General features: G+C 45.1%; 1 protein-coding gene across 3 annotated transcripts in view; it reads right to left on the bottom strand.

Moving 5' to 3' along the window:
• Positions 1-24,780, bottom strand: part of Kif13b (kinesin family member 13B) — a 157,191-nt gene extending 132,411 nt beyond the window's left edge. Inside the window, exons 1-2 of one of the 3 annotated variants that reach the window (XM_036198619.1) lie at positions 24,642-24,780; positions 7,776-7,869 (exon numbers count right to left, since the gene is read on the bottom strand). In XM_036198619.1, the coding sequence (XP_036054512.1) occupies positions 7,776-7,869; positions 24,642-24,696 (149 nt within the window). In that variant the 5' untranslated portion in view covers positions 24,697-24,780. Of the gene's footprint in view, positions 1-7,775; positions 7,870-8,812; positions 8,909-24,330; positions 24,352-24,641 lie in introns of those variants that run through there. The other 2 variants (XM_036198621.1, XM_036198620.1) reach the window with 2 other exon arrangements.
• Between the last annotated feature and the right edge of the window lie 217 nt (positions 24,781-24,997).

The following is a 24,997-nucleotide window of genomic DNA, read 5'->3' as shown; positions in this document are numbered from 1 at the left end:
TTCAAGCATGGAGGACAGGAGAGCACACTATGTCTACTACAGAAGCAGAGACACCCCTGTGCCATCCTTCTTGGAGTCTGCCCCAATGTACAAGAACAGTTCATCAGTGGGACACTAGAGAAATCAGTGTCTGGGTGAATCAAGATCTTGAAGTATTGGCAAAGGGTGCTTTCAACTTTAGAAAGTTCTACTCACAAGTTCTGACACTTGGTATGGAAGAGTCACAAAGGAAGAATGGCACTTTACCAAGCAAGCACGGCATTAACAAACAGCCATGCACACACAGCTGCACACAACACACAGTTGGAACAGAAACAGAGGGCTAAACAAGAAACCGGAGGGACTGGCTGAGCAACTAGAAATGCAGCTGACACGAGAGAGCTCTTTCCTTTTCAAGATTCAGAGCTGATGCTTAAAGTGGCCCCATCTGAGAGATGCAATCTCTTCAGTCAGCGGTACACTAAAACATTCCCACAGCCACACTGGATAGAAAGTCACTGCCAACAAGACACAGAAGGGGGACTTTAAAAGGAAAAAAAAAAAAAGGACAAACAGGATTTGATAAAATAATACCAAGTTATCACTCTCCTCCCCACAAAAAGACAGTAATATTATGATTATATCCTTTTAGCCTTTTGCCTTTAGAAACCAGACATTAGCTTTTATAAGGTGGCCAATCTTTTCCAAGTCACACTTCAGGCTTTTCACGGAAAAAGGCATTCATGAACACCTGATATTGTGGACATGATCTACAAACACATACACAGTGAAACAGCAGAGAAATTCAAGGGGAAGACAAAAAACAAACTGAGGAAGTCGGACGGTGATGGCGCATGCTTTTAATCCCAGCACTCGGGAGGCAGAGCCAGGTGGATCTCTGTGAGTTCGAGGCCAGCCTGGGCTACCAAGTGAGTTCCAGGGAAGGCACAAAGCTACACAGAGAAACCCTATCTCGAAAAACCAAAAACAAACAAACAAACAAACTGAGGAAACCAAGGTGCAGAGGATAAGGGTTAAAACGAGGGAAAGATGAGGCGAGGTTAGAGCGAACAGAGGAGACTTCCCGAACTGAGGTGACAGGTACATAAAACTTCATTCTTTAGACCTTCCTTCATGCTAGTCTTCAAGTTTTGCTCAACCTTTAAAAACCTTTCCAAAAAGTTCTGCTTCATAGAAGTAACCAGATTCCAGTTTACCAGAACATGGGATTCAGATCGGTAGCCAAAGGCTGAAGCTGGCCAGACTTGTTTTGTTTGGACAGCACAATGGTTTATTTTGCTTTTTCATTGTAGCTTCAGGCAAGACACGCACTCCCCAATTAGCCAGAGGTACCACCATTACCCTCATGGTGACCCAAAGAAACCACCCCTCCTGAACCTAATGAGGACATGACACAGTGCACGGACTTTGGCAGTTTCTGAAAGGTTAAGCACAGAGTTTCCATATGAGCCAACAATTCTATGCCTAGAGAAATGAAAACACGTGTCCACGTAATCAGTACTCAGGCAGCACTGTTCCCAAAGCTGCAGGAACCAAAAACAACCCAATGTCCATCAGCAGCCGAATGGTGTGCAAAACATAGTCCACTCTAAAACAAAGTACTAGACAAAGCCACAGCAGGGATGAACTTCAAATGGCACCTGAGTAAAGAAGCCAGTCACAGACCATGCAGTGGCAATTCATTTACAGATGCCCTTGAGAACTGGCCTCTAACTAGGAGTTAGGGTTGTTAGTCACATACCAACCTTTCCACCTTTGGTGGAAGGCCAAGGATTAGGGACAGTTCAACCATTTGACTAGTAATCTAACTACACCTTTCTACTGAAAACCCTGATTTAAAAAGAATCTCACTGGCTCAGTAGGTAAAAGTACTTGTTGTATAAACCTGGCAACCTAACCCATGTAAAGGTGAAGAAAACTGACTCCATAAGGCTGTCCTCTGACCTCCACACACACCATGGCATAGGTGTACACACATGTACACACACACAGGCACATACACATACACACACACCGTGTACACATATACACAGTGATATTCAATTTAACATATTTACGACACAGAGCCCTCACTGGCCCCTCCCTGGCTGGTGAAAACATGAGTGTGCTGGGATCATGGCATACACTGACTACGTGTGAAAAGGTAGAGAATTCCCCATTTCCACGCAGACCTGGCCCAATGTCTCTGCAGATCCTCATCTTTCTGATTTGGATCTTGTACACAGCAGTCTCACTGTATTTCTATGTTCTGGCTCTGCAGACTGAACCCAGAGCCTCCTGTACACATTCTACCTCTGAGCTGCCCCAGCACCAAAAGAGCAGTTTCAGACTGACTGCTTTCCTGCATTCTGTGAGCATCACACCAGAAAGGAACATGGGGGCTACCGATCAACATCCACCTGGAAAGTGGACATGCTGAGGATCCACAGTTAGGCTAGGGTGTTATGCAATCTTGTGAAGAACTGTGGCCTTTAACCCGTAAAGTCTGAGCTGACTCTAGGTGGCCAGTGGAAGAACCGAGCTGCAGTACACTCAGCTGTAGGTCAAGCAGAAGTGGCTGCCGTGGAGGGGGAAATGACACCTAAAGGGAAGGCAGGCTCAAGAAGAAGCCGTGTTAGTAACAGGGACACACGGGAAACAAAAGCCATAAGACAAAATCTAGACAAGAACAAAAGATTGGAGGACACTGAGAAGGGATAAGATAGCCATCTTTTTTTATTTTATTTTTTTCAGTAAAATAAATTGGAAATTAAACTGAGATACTTACACAGTTGATGCTAACACAAAATCAAAGGTCCTGTCTGGTGTGTGTACATACGTGTGTACAGGTATATATGTATATAGGGTCAAAGGACAATCTTGGGTGCTTTCTGAGATTCTGTTCACCTTGTGTTTGGAACAAGGTCTCTCCCTGACTTGGAGCTTGACAAGGAGGCTGGGCTGGCTGTCCAGCAAGCCCCAGGGATCTGCCCATTGCTGTCTCCCCAGTGCTGGGATAACGAATGTGTGACAGCACCCCCATTTCTTTATGTGGGTTCTTAGGACTGAATGTAGGTCTTCAGGACTGCATGACAAGCACTTACCGACTGAGCTCACTCTCCTGCCCAGGGGAGCTGTCTGGTTCAGAGAAGGCAAATTAGTCATTAAGTGCCCAATCAGCTTTGGGAACACTCAATCAAGTTTTTAGATCCTGGGCCAGTGAAATGACTCAGAAGGTAAAAGCACTTGTGGAGAAGCCTGATGACCTGAATTTGATCCTCTGAACTCCTGTAAAGGTAGGAAAGAACCAACCCCATAAAGTTATACTCTGACCGACCACACACACACACACACACACACACACACACACACACACACACACACACACCTTTTTTTTTTTTTTTGAGCTGAGGATCGAACCCAGGGTTCTTGTGCTTGCTAGGCAAGTAAGTGCTCTACCACTGAGCTAAATCCCCAACACCCCCCCACACACACCTTTTTAAAGACTTATTTATTATTCTGTTTGTTTGTTTGTTTGTTTGTTTTTCAAGACAGGGTTTCTCCATGTAGTTTTGGTGCCTGTCCTGGATCTCACTCTATAGACCAGGCTGGCCTTGAACTCACAAAGATTCATCTGGCTCTGCCTCCTGAGTTCTGGGATTAAAGGAGTACCACCACCACTGCCTGGCCCTATTTGTTTCCAAATTTAAGAAGTTAGCACATGCAACTGACTCCTACATTTGAATTTTCTATTTTCACTTTTCAACTTCATATTATGAATGGAAAGAAGGGAGGGAGAGAGGGAGGGAGAGAGGGAAGGAGAGAGGGAGGGAGGGAGGGAGGGAGGGAGAGAGGGAGGGAGGGACGGACGGACGGATGGACGGACGGACAGAGGGGACGAACCAGCCAGCCAGCCAGCCAGCCAGCTAGCCATGATGGAACATGCCCAACAAACAAAAGGCAGAGGCAAGAGGGTCACCACAAATTCAAGGCCAGCCTGGTCTAGTTCCAGGGAAGAAATAGTGAGATCCTGTGGAAGAAAGGGAAGGAGGTCAAAAGGGAGGTCTCACCGAGTGACTTTTGCACACTAGCAATGTTCTGTTTCTTTTTCTCATTGTTATTTTGATTACTGCTCTTGCATGGGTCAGAGGACATCATTCAGGATTCGGTTCTCTCCTTCCACAGTGGGTTTCAGGTCACCAGGCTTGGTGTTAAGCACTTACTGACTGAGCAATCCACTGGCTTTTTTCCTTTACATGGTACCAGTTGTAGAAGGATATCCAATTTATAAAATCTCCACAAGCTATGCACTTCTCTGCACATGTATACACTCCAATAAAAATTTGTTCTCTACAAGTCTATGTTTCAAGACTATAGGCATATGCAAGAAAGCAGAGGCAGGAAGGTCACTAACTAGTTCAAGGCGAGCCTGGGAAGCATAGTTACATAGGGATACCCTGTATCAAAAGTCAAGTTGCTTAACTTTACTTGACCAAAAACTATCACATATAATTACATTTAATCCTTCTTGGACCTTTTAATAGTAGCATATTCTACAAAAGTAAATAATATCCAAATTTCTATTCTTACTATATCACAGAGAAAATAATCTATATAATTAGAAAGTGTTGCTTCTTTCACAGACCTCCAAGATTGGAGGACCTCAATGAACAAGCACACTGTTTTAAGTCCTATGTGCTCACTCCATTCAATCACCTTCTCAGGCAGCTACACACCACAATCTGACAGACTGCACCCAAAGAGGTGGTGGCCATATCTACCTGTCCCCTTATCAACGCTATCCTTTGAACCTAAGGTTTGAGGGCTGAAATACTTCCTTCTCTAAACCAGAAATGCTCATTGGGTAAAAGCATCTGTCTGATTTCAGCCTGAGTTCAACCCTGGGAATCACATGGAAGAAAGAGAAAACCAACTCCTGTTGGTTGCTGACTTCTGATCTCCATTTATATGCACACACGTACGCACATGCACACACACTAAAAACCTAATAAACTATAGAGCTTTACACTAGCCTTGAGCAGGAAAATGGGACAGAACTGACCTATGTGACCCACACAATGGACACACAAGGTAGACACACTTCCTCCTGGCATGGTCTCCTTTGGGACACTCAGCTTGGAACTAGTCACCAGATTATGAATTTCTGTCCTGCACACATCCTCAGAGACACCACTATTCAACAGAGGATATGAACTACCTGGCCTGATGACCATAGCCCTTCTAGATGATTCCAAACCCTGTCTTCAAGTCTTCCAGCCATATCCCACATAACATGGAGCAGAGCAAACCATCCCACTGTGCCCTGACTGGTCTCTTTGAACCACAAAAACTGGTAGCTGATGTTTTAAGGGGCTGTACTTTTGAGGTAACAACAAATAACAGAAACAATTGATGAACAAGGAGCAAGAGTGGGCTGACATGCTTTGGGAAAGCAAAGTCAGAATTCTGAGTGCAGTCACTGCATTCAGATTTATACAAAGTTGCCCATGTGTCCAAATAAGGCATCTCCTCTCCAAGTCCCAGAAGTGAAAACAAACAAAAGCAATTCCCCTCAGAGCCATGGTGCATTTTACTGGCCAGCCTGAAATCTCAGCAGCCTCTTTTGGTAGCCCAGGCTAGCCTCTAACTCACTATGAGCCCAAAGACAGACTTAAATTTCTGATCCTTTTGCCTCCACCTCCTGAGTGCTAAGATTACAATGTCCACCATGCCTGGTTTATATGGTGCTAGGCATTCAACACAGGGCCCTGTATGTGTGAGGCAAGCACTCTACCAACTGAGCTATCTCCCCAGACTCCTGGTATCATGTTTTACAAGACTATATACACCTTTAACATGTCATTAACAACATAACCCATAATCCTTATCACTAGAGATACTTAGATCTCTACTATCAGTACAATAAACATTTGCAAAGCACTTTACAAAACGTTTGACCAAACATTAATTTGATCTTTGAAGGAAAAAAATTATTATATGAAATAGGTAAATCTGGCATCATAGAGGATTTGGTTCAAATAAATTAAAAATAACTAGCTATAAGCCAGGCAGGGTGGCTCACACCTATAATCTAACCACTCAGGAGGCTGAGGCAAAAGAATTTCTATGAGTTCCAGGCTAGCTTTGACAACAAGGCTCTATCTAGGAGCGGTGGGGGACTAGCTACATGACAACTATGGAAGGATTCAATTCAGAATCTCTGGCCCCAAGTCCAGCAATTGCTGGAACTCAAATCAAAAGATCACCATGAAGTGCCACAAGCCACACCATCCACAATGTTTACAGAGTACCATCTACTTTGCCTAGGGCACCAGGGCAGAAAGTCTCCCCTCCCGACTTCTCCAAGTCACCATACAGATGATCCCCATAAAACCCTTCTTCCCTGTTTTACCCTGCTTCCTACAGTACCAACTTCTCCTAATTCACCTCCTGCTCCTAATTCTCAAAAAAATGCATAACAAAACCACAAACCAGAGATAGGTGTGTATGGTGATATATTGTGTACCCTAATAAAATTTGCCTGAAGATCAGAGAACAGAACAAGCCACTAGATTAAACACAGATGCTAGGTAGTGGTAGTACACACCTTTAATCCTAGCACTTGGGAGGCAGAGATCCATCTGGATCTCTGTGAGTTCAAAGCCACCCTGGACTATGTGAGATTGATTCAGTCTAGGAGAGAAACAGAGCCAGGCAGTGATGGCACACACCTTTAATCCCAGCACTTGAGATCTCATGCCTCTGCTACCTGTATTTGAGAAGCACACACTCCTTTAATCCCAGCACTAGGAAGAAAGTTATATGGCTGGGCAGAGAAAGGTATACAAGGCATGAGGAGACAGGAACTAAGGCTTCTTCAGCTGGAGGCTCTTCAGCAGGAGCCCTTTTCGGCTGAGGACTCAGAGACACTCAGAGGATCTCTGGAGTTGTCGAGGTGAGAAGTAGCCGTGGCTTGTTCCTGTGTCTCTCTGATCTTTCAGCATTTACCCCCAATATCTGGCTCTGGGTTTTTTACTGTAAGACCTATTAGATTTCATGCAACAAGTGTGGTGGTGTACACCTTAATCCAGCACTCAGGAAGCTGGAAGCAGAAAACTGTGAGTTCAAGGCCAGCCTGGGCTACAAGGTAAATCTCCTTGTCTGCTTCCTGGTGTTTCTATGTTCTGAGCCTAGCTTAGTTGATCTAATTAATTTCACTCCATTTTTTGAGAAAAAGACCGTCTCATTTGTTCTTTCCCCACTCACCCCTCCCTCTTTTCTTCTGTTCATACATTTGCCTAAACCCACAAGTGATGCTGAAATATCTGTCCTCAGCACGACAGAATCAGTTAGCAATGTGCATGCAGTAATTAAATCCGGTGGTCTCCAGCTCGCCTGTGTTTAGAGGAGACAACCCTCTGAGGGCTGCAGGAAAGCCTTCAAGAAGGTAGCACTTGGAACTGGCCCCAACAGATGACAGGATTTGGGCAGGCCTAAGGAGAAGCCTCCTCACCAAGGAATCAGCAGTGCACAGGCTCCCTCTCTGCCGCACGCCTGCCTGGACCTTCAGCCAGCACCACCTGCTTGAGGCCTGCTTCAATCACTTCAGCCCACAGTGCTCACAATTCTCTGAGTTTCCACTGTCCAGAGCTCAGTCTGAAACCTCCTGACATTCTCTCACTACTCATCTGCAGCCTGGGGACAGCCTCCTGGTGGGCAGCCATGTATCTACAGAGAGCACCCCAAGTGTGTCCAGGAACCATTGATGAGTTCAGTGAACATGTTTCTTAACTTACCGGGCGTCTCCTTTGGAAAGATTTGTATTTAAAGGATTCAGAATGACTTTGTTTGCTTCGACATCCACCACACATTTGGTATGTAAGTCAATTTCTGCAGATAAAGTAAGAAAAGAAAAGCCATCATGTTTAAGAAATGAATAATTTGGGGAAAAGTATTTAACAGAAATCCCACAGTGTTTCATGAGAAACATACCAAGAATAGAAGGGCGCTTTCTCAATCTAATAAAGCTAACATCATACTTGATGGCGAGGGACTAGACCGCTTCACTTCCAGCATCAGAACAAGGATGTTTACTGCTCACACTCTACTCACCACTACACTAGACATTCTAGGCAGGGCAGTCAGGCAAGAAAGACGAACACAGGCATTCAGACTAGGAAGGAAGGCAGGCATGATCTCTCTATTTGCAGATGGTTCTGCCTTGTGTACAGAAAAGTCCTACAGGACCCACTAGGAAAACACCAAGCAGTGTGTGTGTGTGTGTGTGTGTGTGTGTGTGTGTGTGTGTGTGCACATATGATATGCTTTCAAATATAGCAGCACCAGTTGTGTTTCTATACACCCACCAGCAATGGAAATATGAAAATGTAATTAAAAAATAACTGCACTTAAAATAGCATCAAAAATTTTTAATTAAGAATAAATTGAAAAGAAACTCAAGATTTGTATACTAAAAACTAAAACACAGTTGAAAAGAATTAAAGACGAATAAATGGAAAGACATTCTAGGTTCATAAATGAAATCTTTATACTGCTTCATACTGTCGGCAGTAAAGCCCCAAGCACAGGGGCACTCAAGGCAGGGACTGAGGCTAGAGCTCAGTGGAGAGACTTCAGGAGGCCTAAGTTAAATCCCTAGATTCTCAGCAACATGGGCAGGAGTGGGGGTCAGACAGACAGAGAAAAGACCACACAGAGAACTGAAAAGAAGTTTGCCAATGGCACATATATTCTAATGGACTTCCATTAGAATATGTGGAGAACTTCCATTAGAATATGTGGAGAACTCTTAGTTGCACATGGAGGTACAGACCTGGAATCCAGCACTGGGGAAATGGAGGCAGAATGATCAGGAGTTGAAGAAGACCCTCAGATGTATAGGAATGTGAAGGCCAGTCTAAAGTAGAAATACTGTCTCAAAAACAACAAAAGTCTTACACTTACACTTCAATAATAAAAATGATGAATAATCAATTTTCAAACGGGCAAAGTATCAGAATAGACAACTCTCCAAAAAAGTACAAAAATGCCCAGTAAGCACAGGAAGACATGCAGCAGCACTAGACACCAGAGAGAGACAAACCAAACCACAATGAGATGCCCCTTCACACCCACTCAGAGAACTATAATCAACAAGACAAAAACAAAGGTTGGCAAGGAGATGCAGAAGGCACATGACTGGCATGGAAATGGGGCAGTCACTTGGGAAAACAGTTCCTAAAAAGGCTAAGCAGGGTCATCATACAACCCAGCAATTCTGTTCCTAGATACATGTCCAAGAGGAACACAGAAAACTGCAGCCAGGGTTGGGGATTTAGCTCAGTGGTAGAGCGCTTGCCTACCAAGTGCAAGCAAGGCCCTGGGTTCAATCCTCAGCTCAAAAAAAAGAAAGAAAACTGCATCCAGACAAGATGTTCATGGCCATATATTTTGCATAAAGTAGGAAAAGAAACAACCCCAAAGTCCATCAAGCAAAACACAGATAATGTAAACTGCCACAGAATGGAACGTTATTCAATAATTAAAATGAATGAATGAGGCCAGAGAGATGGCTTAGCAGGGAAAGGGCTTGATGGGCAAACCTGATGACCTGCATTCTGCCCTTGAAACTCACAGTGGAAAAAAAGAATCAACTCCCCAAAGCTGTTCTCTCATCCCCACATAGGCAGATTAGTACACACAACAATACTTTTTTTTTTTTTTTTTGAGCTGAGGACCGAACCCAGGGCTTTGCACTTAGCTAGGCAAGCGCTCTACCACTGAGCTAAATCCCCAACCCAACAATAAATTTTAAAGTAATGAAATGAAATGAATGAACTACTGATACAAGCTACTACTTGGCTGGGGCTTACACTGAGTGAAAACAGACACAGGCCAGTAAGATGGCTCGATAGGCCAAGGCACTTATAACACAAGCCTGCAACCTGAGTTCCATCCCTGTTACCCATGTAAAGATGGAAGGAGAGAACCAATCTGACCTCCACGCATACACCATGGCATGCTCACACCTGCACATACACATCATATACACACACACAATAATAATAGTAATAGTTCAAACATTTTAATAGTCACAAAAGACGACCTATTATGAGATCCATTCGATCTAAACACCCAAGTGGAGAACTGTGCAAACAAAAAGTAAACAAACAAGCCGGGTGGTGGCGGTGGCGGTGGCGGTGGCGGCGGCGGCGGCGGCGGCGGCGGCGGCAGCGGCAGCGCACGCCTTTAATCCCAGCACTCAGGAGGCAGAGCCAGGCGATCTCTGTGAGTTCAAGGCCAGCCTGGTCTACAGAGTGAGATCCAGGAAAGGCACCAAAGCTACACAGAGAAACCCTGTCTCGGAAAAAAAAAAAAAAAAAAAAAAAAAAGTAAACAAACAATGGCTGTCTGGTGCAAAGGAGCAACAGCTACTGGTCTAGTTTTCTTCTGAGAGTGACAAAATGTGTTCAGGAGTGTACAGTCGAGTGAACTACAAATTACAAAGCTGGCTACATCGTCTGAATGCGAATTATGTCTGAACACAGCTGTATAAAAAAGAACAGTCTGTCATGTGTTTATGTTCTCTTATTTTCATTTTCTTCTATTTGTCTGACCCAAAGAATGAAATTGCTTCAGCCTGCCTTACTCCCCACTGGCAAAAGATAAGCTCTCAGGAAAGGGACTGTGCCCTAAGGACTCAGTTGTATTTCCCAAATAATCTTGGCCAAATGTCTACATCATGTTTGTGATAAAGTATTTCCATGTCAAAGAAGCCAAGCTTTTACTCATTTTAGCTTACATAACAAATACAAAATAAGACAAGTCCCTCTTTTGCCAGTCCTAAGTTAACTTTCACATATCAACTATTCGATTTTTCTTCAGCTTTACCTAGATGTAAAAGATTAATTCCTAAAGAGGCGGTTGTGTTCTGTGGTGGCCAGTCAGCCTTGAAGTCTACTTGCAGTGCTCTATCATTCAACTAGCTCTAGACAGTCCCTGGAAAGAGGCAAGAAAGGCCAGGCACTGGGGGCAATTTTTCAAACACTCTGGCACTTCTTTGCTTCTGTGGGTGAGCTAGAGCATGTACACCATGGGGATTTGCTAATAAGCTTGCCCAGTGGTATCTGACCACACTGCATTAGCTGGTCCCTCACACGGATCTTTATTACACAAACACACCAGTAAAGCTCCGGAAACACTGACTCAGCCTACGATCTCACCACCCACCACAAAGTCAGTGTCGCTTTGAGTCTGCGAAGAATGCCTCCTGCCTCCTGCAAACCCGGGTTTTCCCTAAGAATGTGTGACCACATTTTCTTGAATTAAGAGGATTCAAGGGATCTAGACATCTTCCTTCAACATCCATACATCTGGATGCTTCTGCCCTGCTTGGCACCTCCACCCTGCTTCTTCTTCACAGACAGGGCATTGCTTTCTCCCAGGCTGGACTCAAACCATGATCCTCTTACCTCCATTTGCCATGTTCTGGGGTTACAGGTGTGTGCCTAAACCCCTGGCAACAGCTTTTCCCTCTGCAGCATTCCCACATGCACCATGTAGGTCATCAGATCCAATTAATAGTTTGGGAGCATTAGATGGTATGACTAAGAAGCTGGAAACTGTCATCACCAAATATCACTTAATAATTAAAACATCAAATATAAATTCATTTATCCTAAAGACATATACATTAATAAATACCCCTACAAGCTCCTCAAAGGCAGCCTTTAACACATAAACAGTTACCTGAAGTTCTTCATTAGCTTGGGGTTTTTTGCTTATTTATTTGATTAAAACAATCAAATGTTGTGGTGGGTAATGGTTTTCTTGAGACAGCATTTTACACTATAACCCAGAACAGAAGGCAAAGCCATCCTCCTGTCTCTTGCCTCTGGAATATTGGATTACAGGAGTGAGAAGCCACATCCATAGCTCAATATTTACCAAATAAACTTCCCACCCCAGTTCTGTCAACTGGTGGACAGATACTAAGGAAAGCTTTTCACGGGCTGTTTAGAATGTGTCAGAGCTTACACACCCACACAAGCAGTGAGGTCTGGAGAGCTTGAAGGCTAGTTTTCTGAAAACAGCATTTTAGAGGCTAGAGAGATGGCCCCATGGGTCAGAGTACTTTACTCAGCATGAGAATCTGAGTTCAATCCCTAACACCCACCTAAAAAGTTTTGCATGGCTGCAGCAAAATGACAAGCTCATTGAGACTTCATCTCAAAAAATAAGGAAGACATCTGACATCTCCCTCTAGCCTCTGTGCACACACTGATGTACATATGTGCATATATACCATGGGAGGGGGGCGGGGGGGGGCGCACCACGCTCGTGGCAGCTATGTACTGCCTCTGTAAAAATAAGCTAAGGAGTTCATTCATAGCAGCATTATTCATATTTTCTAAAAATGGAAGAAACCAAAGAATCCATTACTGAATGACTGGATAGACAATGTGTATAATACATACTCGTGTGCACACATGCACACACACATATAACATTAATAAGCTTTTTTTTTTTTTTTTTTTTTTTTTTTTGGTTTTTCGAGACAGGGTCTCTCTGTGTAGCTTTGGAGCCTGGCCTGGAACTCACTCTGTAGACCAGGCTGGCCTCCAACTTACAGAGATCCACCTGCCTCTGCCTCCCAACTGCTGGGATTAAAGGCGTGTGCCCCCACAGCCCAGCTTTATTCAGCTTTTAAAAAGAAATTCTAGTACATGCTATATTTGTTTTAGAGACAGAGTACTACATAACCCAGGCTACGCTTTTACTCTCTATATATGTAGCTGAGGCGGTCCTTGAACTCCTGATCCTTGTGTCTCTACTCCCAAGTGCTGGAGTCACAGGTATGGGACACCACGCCCACTTCAGGGATGACCCTTGGCGTCACTGTGCTGAGTGAACTGAATGAAGCGTCACAAAAGGAAAAGACCATATGTGAGATCCCACTTAGGGGCTGGAAAGATGGCTCAGAGGTTAAGAGCACTGACCGTTCTTCCAGAGGATCTGAGTTCAATCCCAGCAATCACATGGTGGCTCACAACCATCTGTAATGAGATCTGGTGCCCTCTTCTCTCTTCTGGCCTGTAGTCATACATGATATATCATGCTGTATACATAATAAATAAATAAATCTTAAAAACAAAAAGATCCCGCTTACACACTCACATGAGGTCCCAGAGTCAGATTCACAGAGGCAGAAAGGAGAACGGCGGGCGCCGGGGGCGGCAGGACAGACAGGGCGTTAAGCAGATAGTAGTTATTCAGTTTCAAAGCTTGGGAGTGGAGGGGTAAGGCAGGGTCCCACAATGTAGCCCAAGCTGGCCAAAAAACTTGCAGCAATCCCCCAGCCTCTGCCTCTGCTCCCTACCTCCCAAGTGCTCGGATTAGTTATATGTTACCACACCTACCATTTTATAATGTGAAAGGCTCTGCTCATGGATGGTGGTAATGGTGATTCAGTGTGAAATATCCTTAATGCCTCTGACCAATCCACTTACAATGGTTACAATATTACCAAATACTGGTCGTTGTTACAATAAGTAACATGGGCATGTTTATTCAAAATGAAACCTAAAGTAACAAGATTTAAATAACACTATATCCAACAACCAACTAGAAACCATCAGTAATATATTATGTTATGACTAAGCAGACTTTAAGAGACTTTATAATCCTCAGGACTATGGGTGCTTTGATATACTTGTAAGACTTTTTAAAGGGGCAGGTAATGTTCCGTATTAGCATCAAAGGCTCCCAAACTATTACAGGCCAGTATCCCCAAGTAGGATGCCTTTCCATGTCGAATTATTCATAGTATTAAGTATCAACAATTAACACCTCTGCTTATTCAGCCAGTGTATTAGTCACCATGTAAGAGTGAGCAATGATTTGAAACAAGTCTTTCTTCGATGTACAAATCGGTCATGGCTTGCACCCCAATGACTTCATAGTAAAATATGGGCAGGGCCTGGGACACTCCCCTTATGTAACTCATGTTCTGTCTGTGGAAATGGATCGTTCACTTATGAGTGAAGTATCAGAGATGCCCATCTGGTAATCTGCCTTTCTAATTTCCAAACCAGATTGCCCATGCCCTCCCTCTACTTACCAATTATGTCACTAAAAAGGCTAGCCCTAAGTGACTCTTCAACACCTCTAGGGTCCATTTGGTAAAGGGAGATAATAAATTACTTATGAGATTCAGTTTTTAATTATAAAGTCTGCAGGTAATGTGTGGTCCTGTTTTCAAGTCATCTATGTTACAAGCCCAACCCTTCATTTACCTACACTGCTTATGGAAGTGGCTTACACTTTTTACTTGCAGGTTTCTGGACCCTTCTTATTGTGGTCCATGTTCCAGGTTGGGGCAGGGGGGACTGGCAACACCATGTAAGTAAAAAGCAAACTGGGAGCTGGAGGACGGCTCAGTGGGAAAAGGCACCTGCGCCTAGCCTGAGTTTAATGCCCAGGATGCACGTGACAGAAGACAATTCCTAGTGGTTGTCCTCTGACCTCCACATGTGCTGCTCCCTGATAAATACATGTAATACTTTTCAAAGAAAGCAAAATGGCCTTCCATACATTAACATGTAAATACATATTAGAAGTAATCTCTACCTTTATATATTAGTGGATATCAAACTCTACTCAACTAATAAATGATGGCAACGGAATTGAGCTCTACTATGGGGGAGCACTAAAAAGATGAAATGAAGAGGTGATGTGGGCTAAGGGGAAGAGGGGACAGAATGAAAAGTTACAATAACTTTATGTGGTCCCAAACACTCAAAACAAACAAACCTCAGGATTTGCAAAGGGGTGATTAAAACCCTCTAAGGCAGGGCTGGAAGAAAAGCTCAATAGCAGAGCAGTGCAAGGCCCTGGGGTCAGTCCTAGAACTGCATACTGAGTGTGAGCATCGCTGGGAAGGACTTGGAGCCTCCATGCACTGACGAGGGGTTATAGAGTGATGCAGGAACATTACTGTATAGATCAGCGGTTCCCAAAAGTAAGAACTGTTGTATGCCAGAGCAACTCCACTTCTGTATCCACGCATACACAAAATAGATGAATACACACCTCCATACAAAACTTGGACACAAGCCGGGCAAAGTGACACAGCCTATGATGTCAGCACCAGAGAGGAGGGAGGTAGAGATGGAGGTAGAGACAGGTTGAATAAGAGTTCAAGGACTAGCTGGGCCACATAAGAACCTGAGTCAAAAAGCTGAACTTATGCCAGGCATGGTGGGACATACCTTTAGTCCCAGCATCCTGGAGGCAGAGGCAGGCAGAACTCTGTAAGTTCAAGGCTAGCCTGGTATACAAAGTGAGTTCCAGGCAAGCCTGAGCTACATAGTGACCCTTATCTTAAAAAACAATCAATCAATCAATAAACTTACACTCAAATGTTCATAGCAGCTTGACTCATAATAGCCAAAAGGTGGGAACAAGTCAAATGCCCATCAACTAGTCAACGAATAAACTAAATGAGGCATAATCAAATATTATTCAGACATAAAAAAGAATGGAGTTTTGGTTCATGCTATACAGCACAGACAAGCCCTGAACTCATTATGCCAACTGGAAGAAGTCTATTCCATGTCGTATGACATTTACAAAATGCCTGAACAGGTAAATCCTCCAAAATGAAAAGGGATCCAGGAATGGGGAGTGGCTGCTGCTTGGAGGAAGCTCTGAGTGTCCCAAGACACTGAAGAGTACAGTTTTGGTACGTAAACCTTATCTACATTTTAAAAGGAGGAGGAAGAGCCAGGCATGGTGGCACACAGCTGCAGTCCTAACTACTCAGGAGGCTAAGGCCAGCCTGGGCAAGATAAAAAGGGAGGGAGGGAGGGAAGGAGGGAGGGAAGGAAGGAAGGAGGGAGGAGGGAGGAAAGGAAGGAGGGAGGGAGAGAAAGAGGGAAGGAGAGAGGGAGGGAGGGAAGGAAGGAGAGAGGAGGGAGGGAAGGAAGGAGGAAAGGAGGGAGGGAGGGAGGGAGGGAGGGAGGAAGAGAGGGAGAGAGGGAGGGGAGGGAACTTAAAAAGTCCTATATATAGCTCTACTACCCTCAATAGATATAAAATACTGCTGGAGTCCTTCAAGTGCTTACGTTTCATTTCAGACAGGATTTATTGTGTTCCAGGTGGCTGCCAAGGGATGACCTTGAGCTCCTCCTCCTTTGGGGACTACAGGCGTGCACCACCACACCTATTTTATATGGTGTTGGGGGTGGAAGCCAGGCTCCATGCTTGCTAAGCAAACATTCTACCAACTAAGCTACATCCACAGCCCCCTTCAGGCACATTTCTCCACACTGTCTCTGATCCTTTCAGCTCACCCAATTCTCCTCACTTTCAACTCTTCACATTTTAATCTTGCCAAGAAAATGAAGCTTTCCAGGACCTCCTGGTTGGAGGAACCATTCTCTTCCTCTCACATTTCAAAGCTTTCCCTCTGTCTGCTTTCTGTGTATAAGTGGCCCAAATATCTCTCAGACTTTAAGAAGAAATTAAACCAGTAAGAGGCTGGAAAGTCCTGGCAGTAGCTGCCTGGTCCTCTAGACACCACTCCTACCTTCCTGTCCCCGGGGATCTAGAGAATATTCATGGAGACTCTCAATCTCAATACTGGCATGCCCACTAACTCCTCAACACACTGCCCACACCCACCACCAATGTTACTCTGAAAATTACCATTGATGCCATGAGGTCAAAGCCACTGGCCACTCCTGTGACATCTGACTGCAGGCCAATTATTCTGTGACACATTTTGTCTCCCTGGTCTTACTCAGCATTACTGCCACCTCATGCTCTTGGGTCCCCTCATCTTGGCCTCTGTGACCTCCTTCACACAGGCCCTAACATAAATTCTCTTTTCTACGGTATGACTCCAGGTCTCTACGGACCCCCAGTCCCTAAGCTGAAACAACTGCCTTTGTCCGTTTAGCTACGGGTAACCACTGAGTTTCTTCCCAGCACCAGCAACAGCTAACTCACGGGTGTAGACATAATTCCTAGCATATGAGCATTGACTCAAGTTGGCTAACAATTCAAAGCAGCGCTCATCATCTCCACCATCTCCCTAAAACCTGCCTCTGCTGCACTTCTCGGCTACTGCTGCCAGCACGCACCCAGTCCTCTAAAGCAGAAGCTGCAGAGGACTCCACGGGCTCAGAGCTCCTCAGATGGAGAGCTCCTGAACTCACTTCCCTTGTAGCATTCATTTGAATTCCTCCACATCACTTCTGTGGGGCTTGGAGGCAAGGATGACGGCCAGTGCTGCTGACAAGGCATTTTCGAACCCAAGCCCCATTGCTTTGCATCATAACTCACTGTCATTGCCGCACATGCATATGTGGCCTGATAAAGAATTGGTCTGTGCCACCTGCTGTAACCTGAGTTCCTTTGGTAGGAAGATGGTAACTTACTCTCATTGTGCCTGTGTGCACTCTCATCACTCAGGAGACCCAGGCAGAGGGACTGTGGTGAATTTGAGGCCAGCCTGGGCTACACAGTGATACCCTGTGCAAAGAGAAGCAAGAGAGCGTGCCTCTCAGAACTGTCAGGTTCCTCTGACCACCATCTGTCTTAGGTCTAACTAGTTCCTGAGAGGCCCAATGAAAGCATGGCTTTAATGGCAGGCTCCCAAAATACTAGTCTGATTATCCAACAACACTAAGCTCCTTCTCTGTGATTGGAATATACAGAAATTCTACAAAGGCATTTCCAAGTTCAGTTTGAAGAATACATTAAAATTATGTATTTTTTTAAAAAACCTTTAGGTGAGCCAGGTGTGATGGTGCACACACTTAATCCCAGCAGTTAGGAGGCAGAAGCAGGCAGATCTTTATGAGTTCAAGGCCAGCCTGGTCTGCATAACAAGTACCAGGACAGGCACGCTATACACTAAGAGTCTGTCTAAAAACAAAATAAAACTAGACCTGCACCAGGAGCATGCCAGCACTCAGGAAGCTGAGGCAGGACAATGGCAAGTCTGCAACCATCCTGGCTAGTTTGTAAGAGTTTACTTTGAAGGGGAAAAACAAAACACAGTAAACTCTGTAATTCACAAATAGAAAGCCCTGGAACTGGGTTAATGATGAAGCCTCATACAATGTGAAAGGCCCTGGGCTCAAGCCCCAGCAACAAGCAAGAACTCAGAACAACTACTAGAGAGAGCAGTGTTTGACAGATGACTATCGGAGGGCCAGCAAGATGGCTGGCTCAGTGGGTAAAGGTGCTTACAGCCTGAGTTGGAGCCCCCGATCTACACAATTTGTCCTTTGCCCTCCACACATGTACTAGTGGGGCATGCCCACACGCATACACACTCAGGGTTCAATCCCTAGCCCACCAAAGGGAAAATAGAAAAGGTAGTTATAGTTTTTCTTCTATCAAGACTTAAACTGGCAGGCGGTGGTGGCACAGGCATTTAAAGTCCACGGCCAGCCTCATCTACAGAGCTAGTTCCAGGACAGCCAGGGCTACACAGAGAAACCCGATCTCGAAAAACCTAAAAAGACTTGGAACTGGATAGGCTAATGAATACCACTTCCTAAAGCTACCTACAGCTTGCATGAGTGAAAGCCTAGCACCATTCAGTCACAGATCTTTGTCTTGGTAAGCCAACTTCATACTTCCCCAGGAGGCACTACCTAGCTCTGCCAAGTTTCTGCAAAGAACATGTCCTGCCATCAGTGAGCAGAGATCAATAAATCTGTGTCCACTCAATAAATGCCTCAATTCATCTCCTTAAGTAATAGCTTTGTCAGTGGTTCCTCCCACATTCAGAACTGAAGAAGGGGAAAACTGGAGGGTTAGTCATGGTTTCACAGAGGTGACAGGAAAACAGTAACACAGGTTGTAACAAAGTCATGTGTCACAGACATGCACCTTCAGCAAAGGGCCCCGGTCCTCTGTGTACAAACCCAAGCTTCGCAGCTCTGTCCCTGGACTGATGGCAGGAACAATGTTGTAATGGTTGGGGTGTCTCACTGGATATTGGCACATCAGGCGGATTACAGCAAACAAGTACCTTCTGTTTCAGTAAACCCTGTCAGAAATTTCCAGCCTCAGCCACCCAAGGCTCCACACTTGCCAGGTGTCTTTCTGAATGATCCAAAGCCTCCCTCTGGCCATCTTCGAGGTCAAAAACCTTGCTTCCTAAAAACACCCTCCTATCTCTTTCTTGATGGGAAGGGTCTTCTAAGTTTCCCATTTCCTGTTTCCCCATGTCTTAAGAATGAAGGCTGCCGGGCGGTGGTGGCGCACACCTGTAATCCCAGCACTCGGGAGGCCGAGGCAGGAGGATCTCTGTGAGTTCGAGGCCAGCCTGGTCTACAGAGCTAGAGCTAGTCCAGGACAGGCTCCAAAGCTATGGAGAAACCCTGTCTCAAAAAACAAAAAAAAAAAAAAAAAAAAAAAAAAAAAGAATCAAGGCTACTGAGTAAGGCCAGCCTCCTCTGACTTCTTATTCACCTGATTACATTTCTATCAAGTGGGTTTAGGGTCATCTATTTAGTCTTCTGAACTTTCCTTGCAGTCTTTCTCCTTCATGACTGTGGCCACATGACATTCTAAAAATCTAAAGACACCAGCCACCTAAGCTGACTCCTGGCCCAGCTGTCAGAAGAGGTCCCATGCTTCACCCAGCCCTCCTCATCCCCTCCTCCAGTCAACCTGTGGAATCCTCCTTTGGGACAGGCCAAGCCTGTCTCCGCTGCCTAAACAAGCCTTGCACATTCTTGTCCTTTGTGCTTGGCTCCCAGGCCATACTTCCTCCTTAGAGAACTAAGGCCTTCCCTCCGCACCCGTGGAAATCATAGGCCTCCTGCTGGGAATGTTTTGTAACCGAGATCTGCCCTCCACAGTGAAGATTTCTCTTCATCACCAGGCATGCAGAAGTCTTTCAACTCCCCTAAATTCCTCCCTGTCCCTGTCACTCACCTGGCACTTAATAAGTAGCAGTCGGCTATACCTGTTTATCTTTTCATCTCCTCACATAACAGGCATTTCCTCATACAGAAACTATAGAGCACACTTGAAGACACAGACAACACTGGGCAACACAAACAATGTCTTTGGCAAAATCCTCTCCACCAGAGCAGTCCATTTCCTTTCCCAGCTTCTTCTAGCTCTGGCCCCTATACTACATGGTTTCTACTCAGCCACAGCCACACTAATAGATTCCTTCTTACACACACACACACACACACACACACACACACACACACACACACACACACCGGTTTAAAGTTCTGTTCTTCCCATTCAGAGCATGTCTGCCTTGGCTGATACGGCTTTCAAGGGCTATGCCATGGTCTTTCCACTCATCCCTTAAGACCGTGAATTATGAAAGCGCTGATTCTTCTGGATATCATTTCTTCCTTTCTTGTGTTTTCCCTGCATGAAACACTGCAGAAGTGCACATTTTAAACTCACTGGAAATACCTTCTGAAAGAGACATATCACCTTTGCTCAGGAATACCTGAGATAATCCCTTCTGGCTCAACTTTTAACATAATTTTCTGTTCCATTCCCTTAGGCAAAGGTATTTTCCAAGCACTTTATACTTTATTTCTCTTCCTGGATAATCTTGCACATATTCTAAAATTGGCAGTTCCTTGATTGAGGCTCTCCTGCAATCTAGTATGAGCTAGAGACTTGGGAAGTAGTCAATATTCATTTACCTATTTTTTTTTTTATTTTAAACTACCCAACTATATAAAATGTCAAATTCCTGAAAAGGAGTGTGTACCTGATATAATAATGGAAATTATGCTTAGAAAATGTCCAGAGAAGCTGAAGAGATGGTTCAGTGGTTACAAGCACTAGCTACTTTAGCAGAGGACCAAGATTCAGTTCCCAGAACCCATATGAAAATTTACAACACCTCTAACTCCAACTCCAGGGGATCCAACCCCCTCCTCTGGCCTCTTGGGATACTCCACCCATATGGTGCATATACATATATGCAGGTGAAACACTCATGCACATAAATCAAAATAAATAGCTGGGCAAGAAGTGGTGGTGCATGCCTTTAATCCCAGCACTCGAGAGGCACAGGCATGTAAGTCTCTGTGAGTTCAAGGCCAGCTTGGTCTACAGAGTGAGTTCCAGGACAACCAAAGGCTACACAGAGAAACCCTGTCTCAAAAGACAAAAATAATAAATAATTACCTTTCAGGTTATTTAATTATTAGATTGATTAATAATATATGAAAAGGTCTTCTGTGCAGCATGTGGAAGGGCGTAAAACTTACCTGCTGAGTTGTACAGTCTAAAAGAATAGACCAAAGCTGAGCATGATAGAGCAAGTCTGTAATCTCAGTACTTAAAGGCAGAAGGATCGGTTCAAGGATAGCCTCAGCTACACAGCAAGTCTGAGGCCAGCCTCAGTGAGTCACCTGAGAACAATTCTCAAAACAATAACAACAAAAAAAAAAAAGACATCATCTGTAAATACAACTTTAAGATCTTTTAAGAAACTAAAGTTACTCCTTTCCTTTAGCAGTTTGTTTTTTGTTTGTTTGTTTTGTTTTGTTGTTGTTTTGTTTTTCAAGACAGTGTTTCTCTGTGTAGCTTTGCCCCTTTCCTGGAATTCACTCTGGAGCCCAGGCTGGCCTCGAACTCACAGAGATCCGCCTGGCTCTGCCTCCCAAGTGCTGGGATTAGCGGCCGCCGCCGCCGGCACCTTTAGCAGTTTAGCTTACTATTTCAGAGGACCAAAAGCTGTAATGTTTAGACTATGTAAGACTACACATGCCTGTGAGCATAACACTAGAATGGAAGTATTAGTATACGCAAGGCCTTGGTTAAGTTCCCAGTACCACCAAAGAAAAAAACGATGAAAAACAGGCCAGGAGGAAGAAGGTTAGTTGGCTAGCAGAGAAGATAGGGAATGTTCTACCTTTTTAAAAAGCAATTTCACTATGTATACAACCCAGACTCACCTCAAGCTAAAATCTTCCTGCCTCTACCTTCCAAGTGCTGAGATAACAGACACTGACATACACACACACACACACACACACACACACACACACACACACACTCCTCCTTCTTTATCTCGACAAATTAGCCATTATAAATCTAGTTATTATTGCAGGTGGGTCTCCTGCATGATGTTCAACCAAGTTTGCCAAACCCATGGACAACTGAGCAGAAAAGCTGAAGCCCCTAAACACAACCAGCCTCTGAGTTACACAAAGAACTGAAGCCTACACCAAAGGGTTCTGGCCATCTCCAGACTTCTCTCAAAAGACATTAACGTCATTTCAAACAGCAGAGTCTATGAGTACATCCCAGTGACCCATTCCCAGCCTGTCTCCATGTCAATCCTCAGGATGCTTCCTGCACACGCACCCTAAGTCAGGAGCACCCAGGACCAGACCCAACTACTTGACAGCCACATGCTATCACTTAAAACATTAATTGTCCCAGAAGTAATGTTTGAAGCAGTAAGATTCTTTCAAACTCAGCAAAAAGGAGCTCAATTCTGTTACTGCCTTTTCACAGTAACTTTCAAGATGCCAACTCAGAAATCACGGGCTTTAAAATTCCTCTCTCTTATATTGCATAATAATGTTGATGAAGAAATTACCCATGATGATCACTGGAAAGGCAAGCCCCGGTGCATATCAGACAACAGAAGACAGAAGACAGAGTAAGCCAAGAGACTAGGGGGCAGTGTGTCATCAGACAACGGAGCCAAACTGTAAACACTCATTTTAAAGTGTGTTCAGCCAGGAGTGGTTGGTGCACCCCTGAAGTCCCAACACTCAGGAGGCTGAGGCAGGAGGATGACCCCAAGTTCCAGGTCAACCAGGTCGACTTATGGAAACTGTCTATAAATAAATAAATAATGGAAAAAGAATGGGAGGGGTGGGGTGGCACAGTGGACAAAACATATGCTACACAAGTGAGGACCAGGGTTCAGATCCGTAGCACCTACATCTAAAAAAAGAAAGGAAGCGTCAAGCTTGGTGGCCCACGCCTTTAATCCCAGCACTTGAGAAGCAGAGAAAGGCAGATTTCTGTGAGTTCGTGGCCAGCCCGGGGCTACAGAGTGAGTTCCAGGGCAGCCAGGGGTAGGTAGAAAGACCCAAGAAAAAGTCTCAAGAAAAGGGGAAGGAAGGAGAGAAGGAGGGGGGTAGGAAGATAATCCAAGAACGGCTCACACGCACTCCATGCCTAAAATCATTCCATAGGTGTCTCAAAACTCTGAGCATTATTAACAACCACTGTCAGAATTACAACCACGGTAAATGAAGAGAGCAGCTTCCTCCCTGTAACAGAAAACCAGGAAGAGGAGTCCCGCTCCAGCTCTCTGCACCAAGCCCTGCTGAGGTGGCCGGTGAGCGGCCTCCTTTCAGCACTGACATTTCCAAGTGTGTTGCAAGAAGGAAATTTTAAGAATGTGCTGAACCCATCCTTTCTGAATCATTCCCAGATAAGTCGGGTTTCATCTGGCCTGTTTTGCTTTTTGTTTTTGTTTTTTCTTAATCATGGTGATGATCACAGTAAGGTTGAATTGAACTTAAAATAAAGGAGGTGTCTGAGTACTCAAAAAATGGAAGCTTTTGAAAACTTTCAGAGTTCTGTGTTACTCTGTTGTGTGAGAGCCTGGACGCAAGAAGGCAATTAGCTGAAAGCTTAAAAAGTTAAGTCTCCAGGGGAAAACTTGCTTCATAGACTTAGGCAGGTTCTGGTGGGCAAACCAACACCAAGAAACAGAAAAACCAACTAACTTCCCACAGAACAACCAACCAGAAAAATCTCTGTCAACTGTTTCACCTGCTTACCTCACTAGATACACAAAAGGGCAAGGAGACAGAAAAACTGTATCTCCTACACACTAGATTTTGAACCCAGTAAAACAAACAAGAAACCTTAGAAAGTGATCCCGGCACTTGAAAACGATTCTAGCTAGTCAGTAGTCTAATCAATTAACTGCAATTCCATGTCCGAGGAGCGAAACAGCAACCTCAGTAACAAGACTTGAACATAAAGTGTTTTCAAACACATCACCTCATTTAAAGCACCCTGCCCCGGCAGCCTCTGGTGAAACCGCAACGGCAAAATCCAGCTACTCTGGGGACTTGAGTTGGGCTTTAGTCCGTCCAACTTGGAAAGATGACTTACGTGTCCTGGGGTTTATCTACTTTCTCTACCCTCCCTACGGACTTCAGAACATGTTTAAAAGATACAATTTCCCAAGAATCTTGGCACCGAGACAATTTATTGTTGAGTTGATGACTATCACTTCAAGCAAAAGGAAAAAAAAGAAAGAAAGAAAGAAAAAACCACCAACAACAACAACTCTCCACAATCACAAACCAGAAGACTCTAAGAATGCACGTCCTTCCTTTTCGGCAAACGGCCACAAGGAGCAGGTTCAAGTAATGGAACGTGGAAAATCGAAAAGTGGGGCTGTCCGCCCGGAGAGCTGCGTGCACAGGCGGGCTGCGAGGCCAGAGCGGCCCAAGGCCTGGCCAGCGCGATGACAGCTGGCGGGGCGGAGGGCTAAGGGCCCGGCCGCGCCGTCGAGGGCGCACGCGCGGTGAGGGCTGCCCGCCTGGGACCCCCCGGGACGCCGAGGCGCTAGCACCACAGGCACCTGTCGCCCCCGACCCGGGACGAGCGCTCACCTCGTCGGTTCATTGGCCGGACCCGCACCGCCACTTTCACTTTGGAGTCACCCATCGTGCCGCTGCTGGAGTTCTCGTTGCACCTCCGTCGGCCACGGCCACCGAACAAACTCTCCGAGACCAGCCCGGCGGGCGGGGGCTGTGGGGAAAGGGGGCGGAACCGGCGAGGGGCGAGGACCGGTGCATCCCCGGGCATGCTGGGATTTGTAGTTCTCGAAAGGCGGGCCAAGGAGCTGGCGGGAAAATTCGCGCGTCGCTCTCTGGAACTTGTAGTCAGCTGTACCGGTTCTGCACCTCCCTCTCCCTTCTTTCTTTCTTTGCTTCTTTCTTTCTTTTTTTGAGGGGAGAGGAAGAGT

Source organism: Onychomys torridus, chromosome 9, assembly GCF_903995425.1.
Source record: "Onychomys torridus chromosome 9, mOncTor1.1, whole genome shotgun sequence".
Classification (NCBI taxonomy): domain Eukaryota; kingdom Metazoa; phylum Chordata; class Mammalia; order Rodentia; family Cricetidae; genus Onychomys; species Onychomys torridus.
Note: the sequence above shows the minus strand (reverse complement) of the source record. Positions and strands in the feature narration are given on the sequence as shown.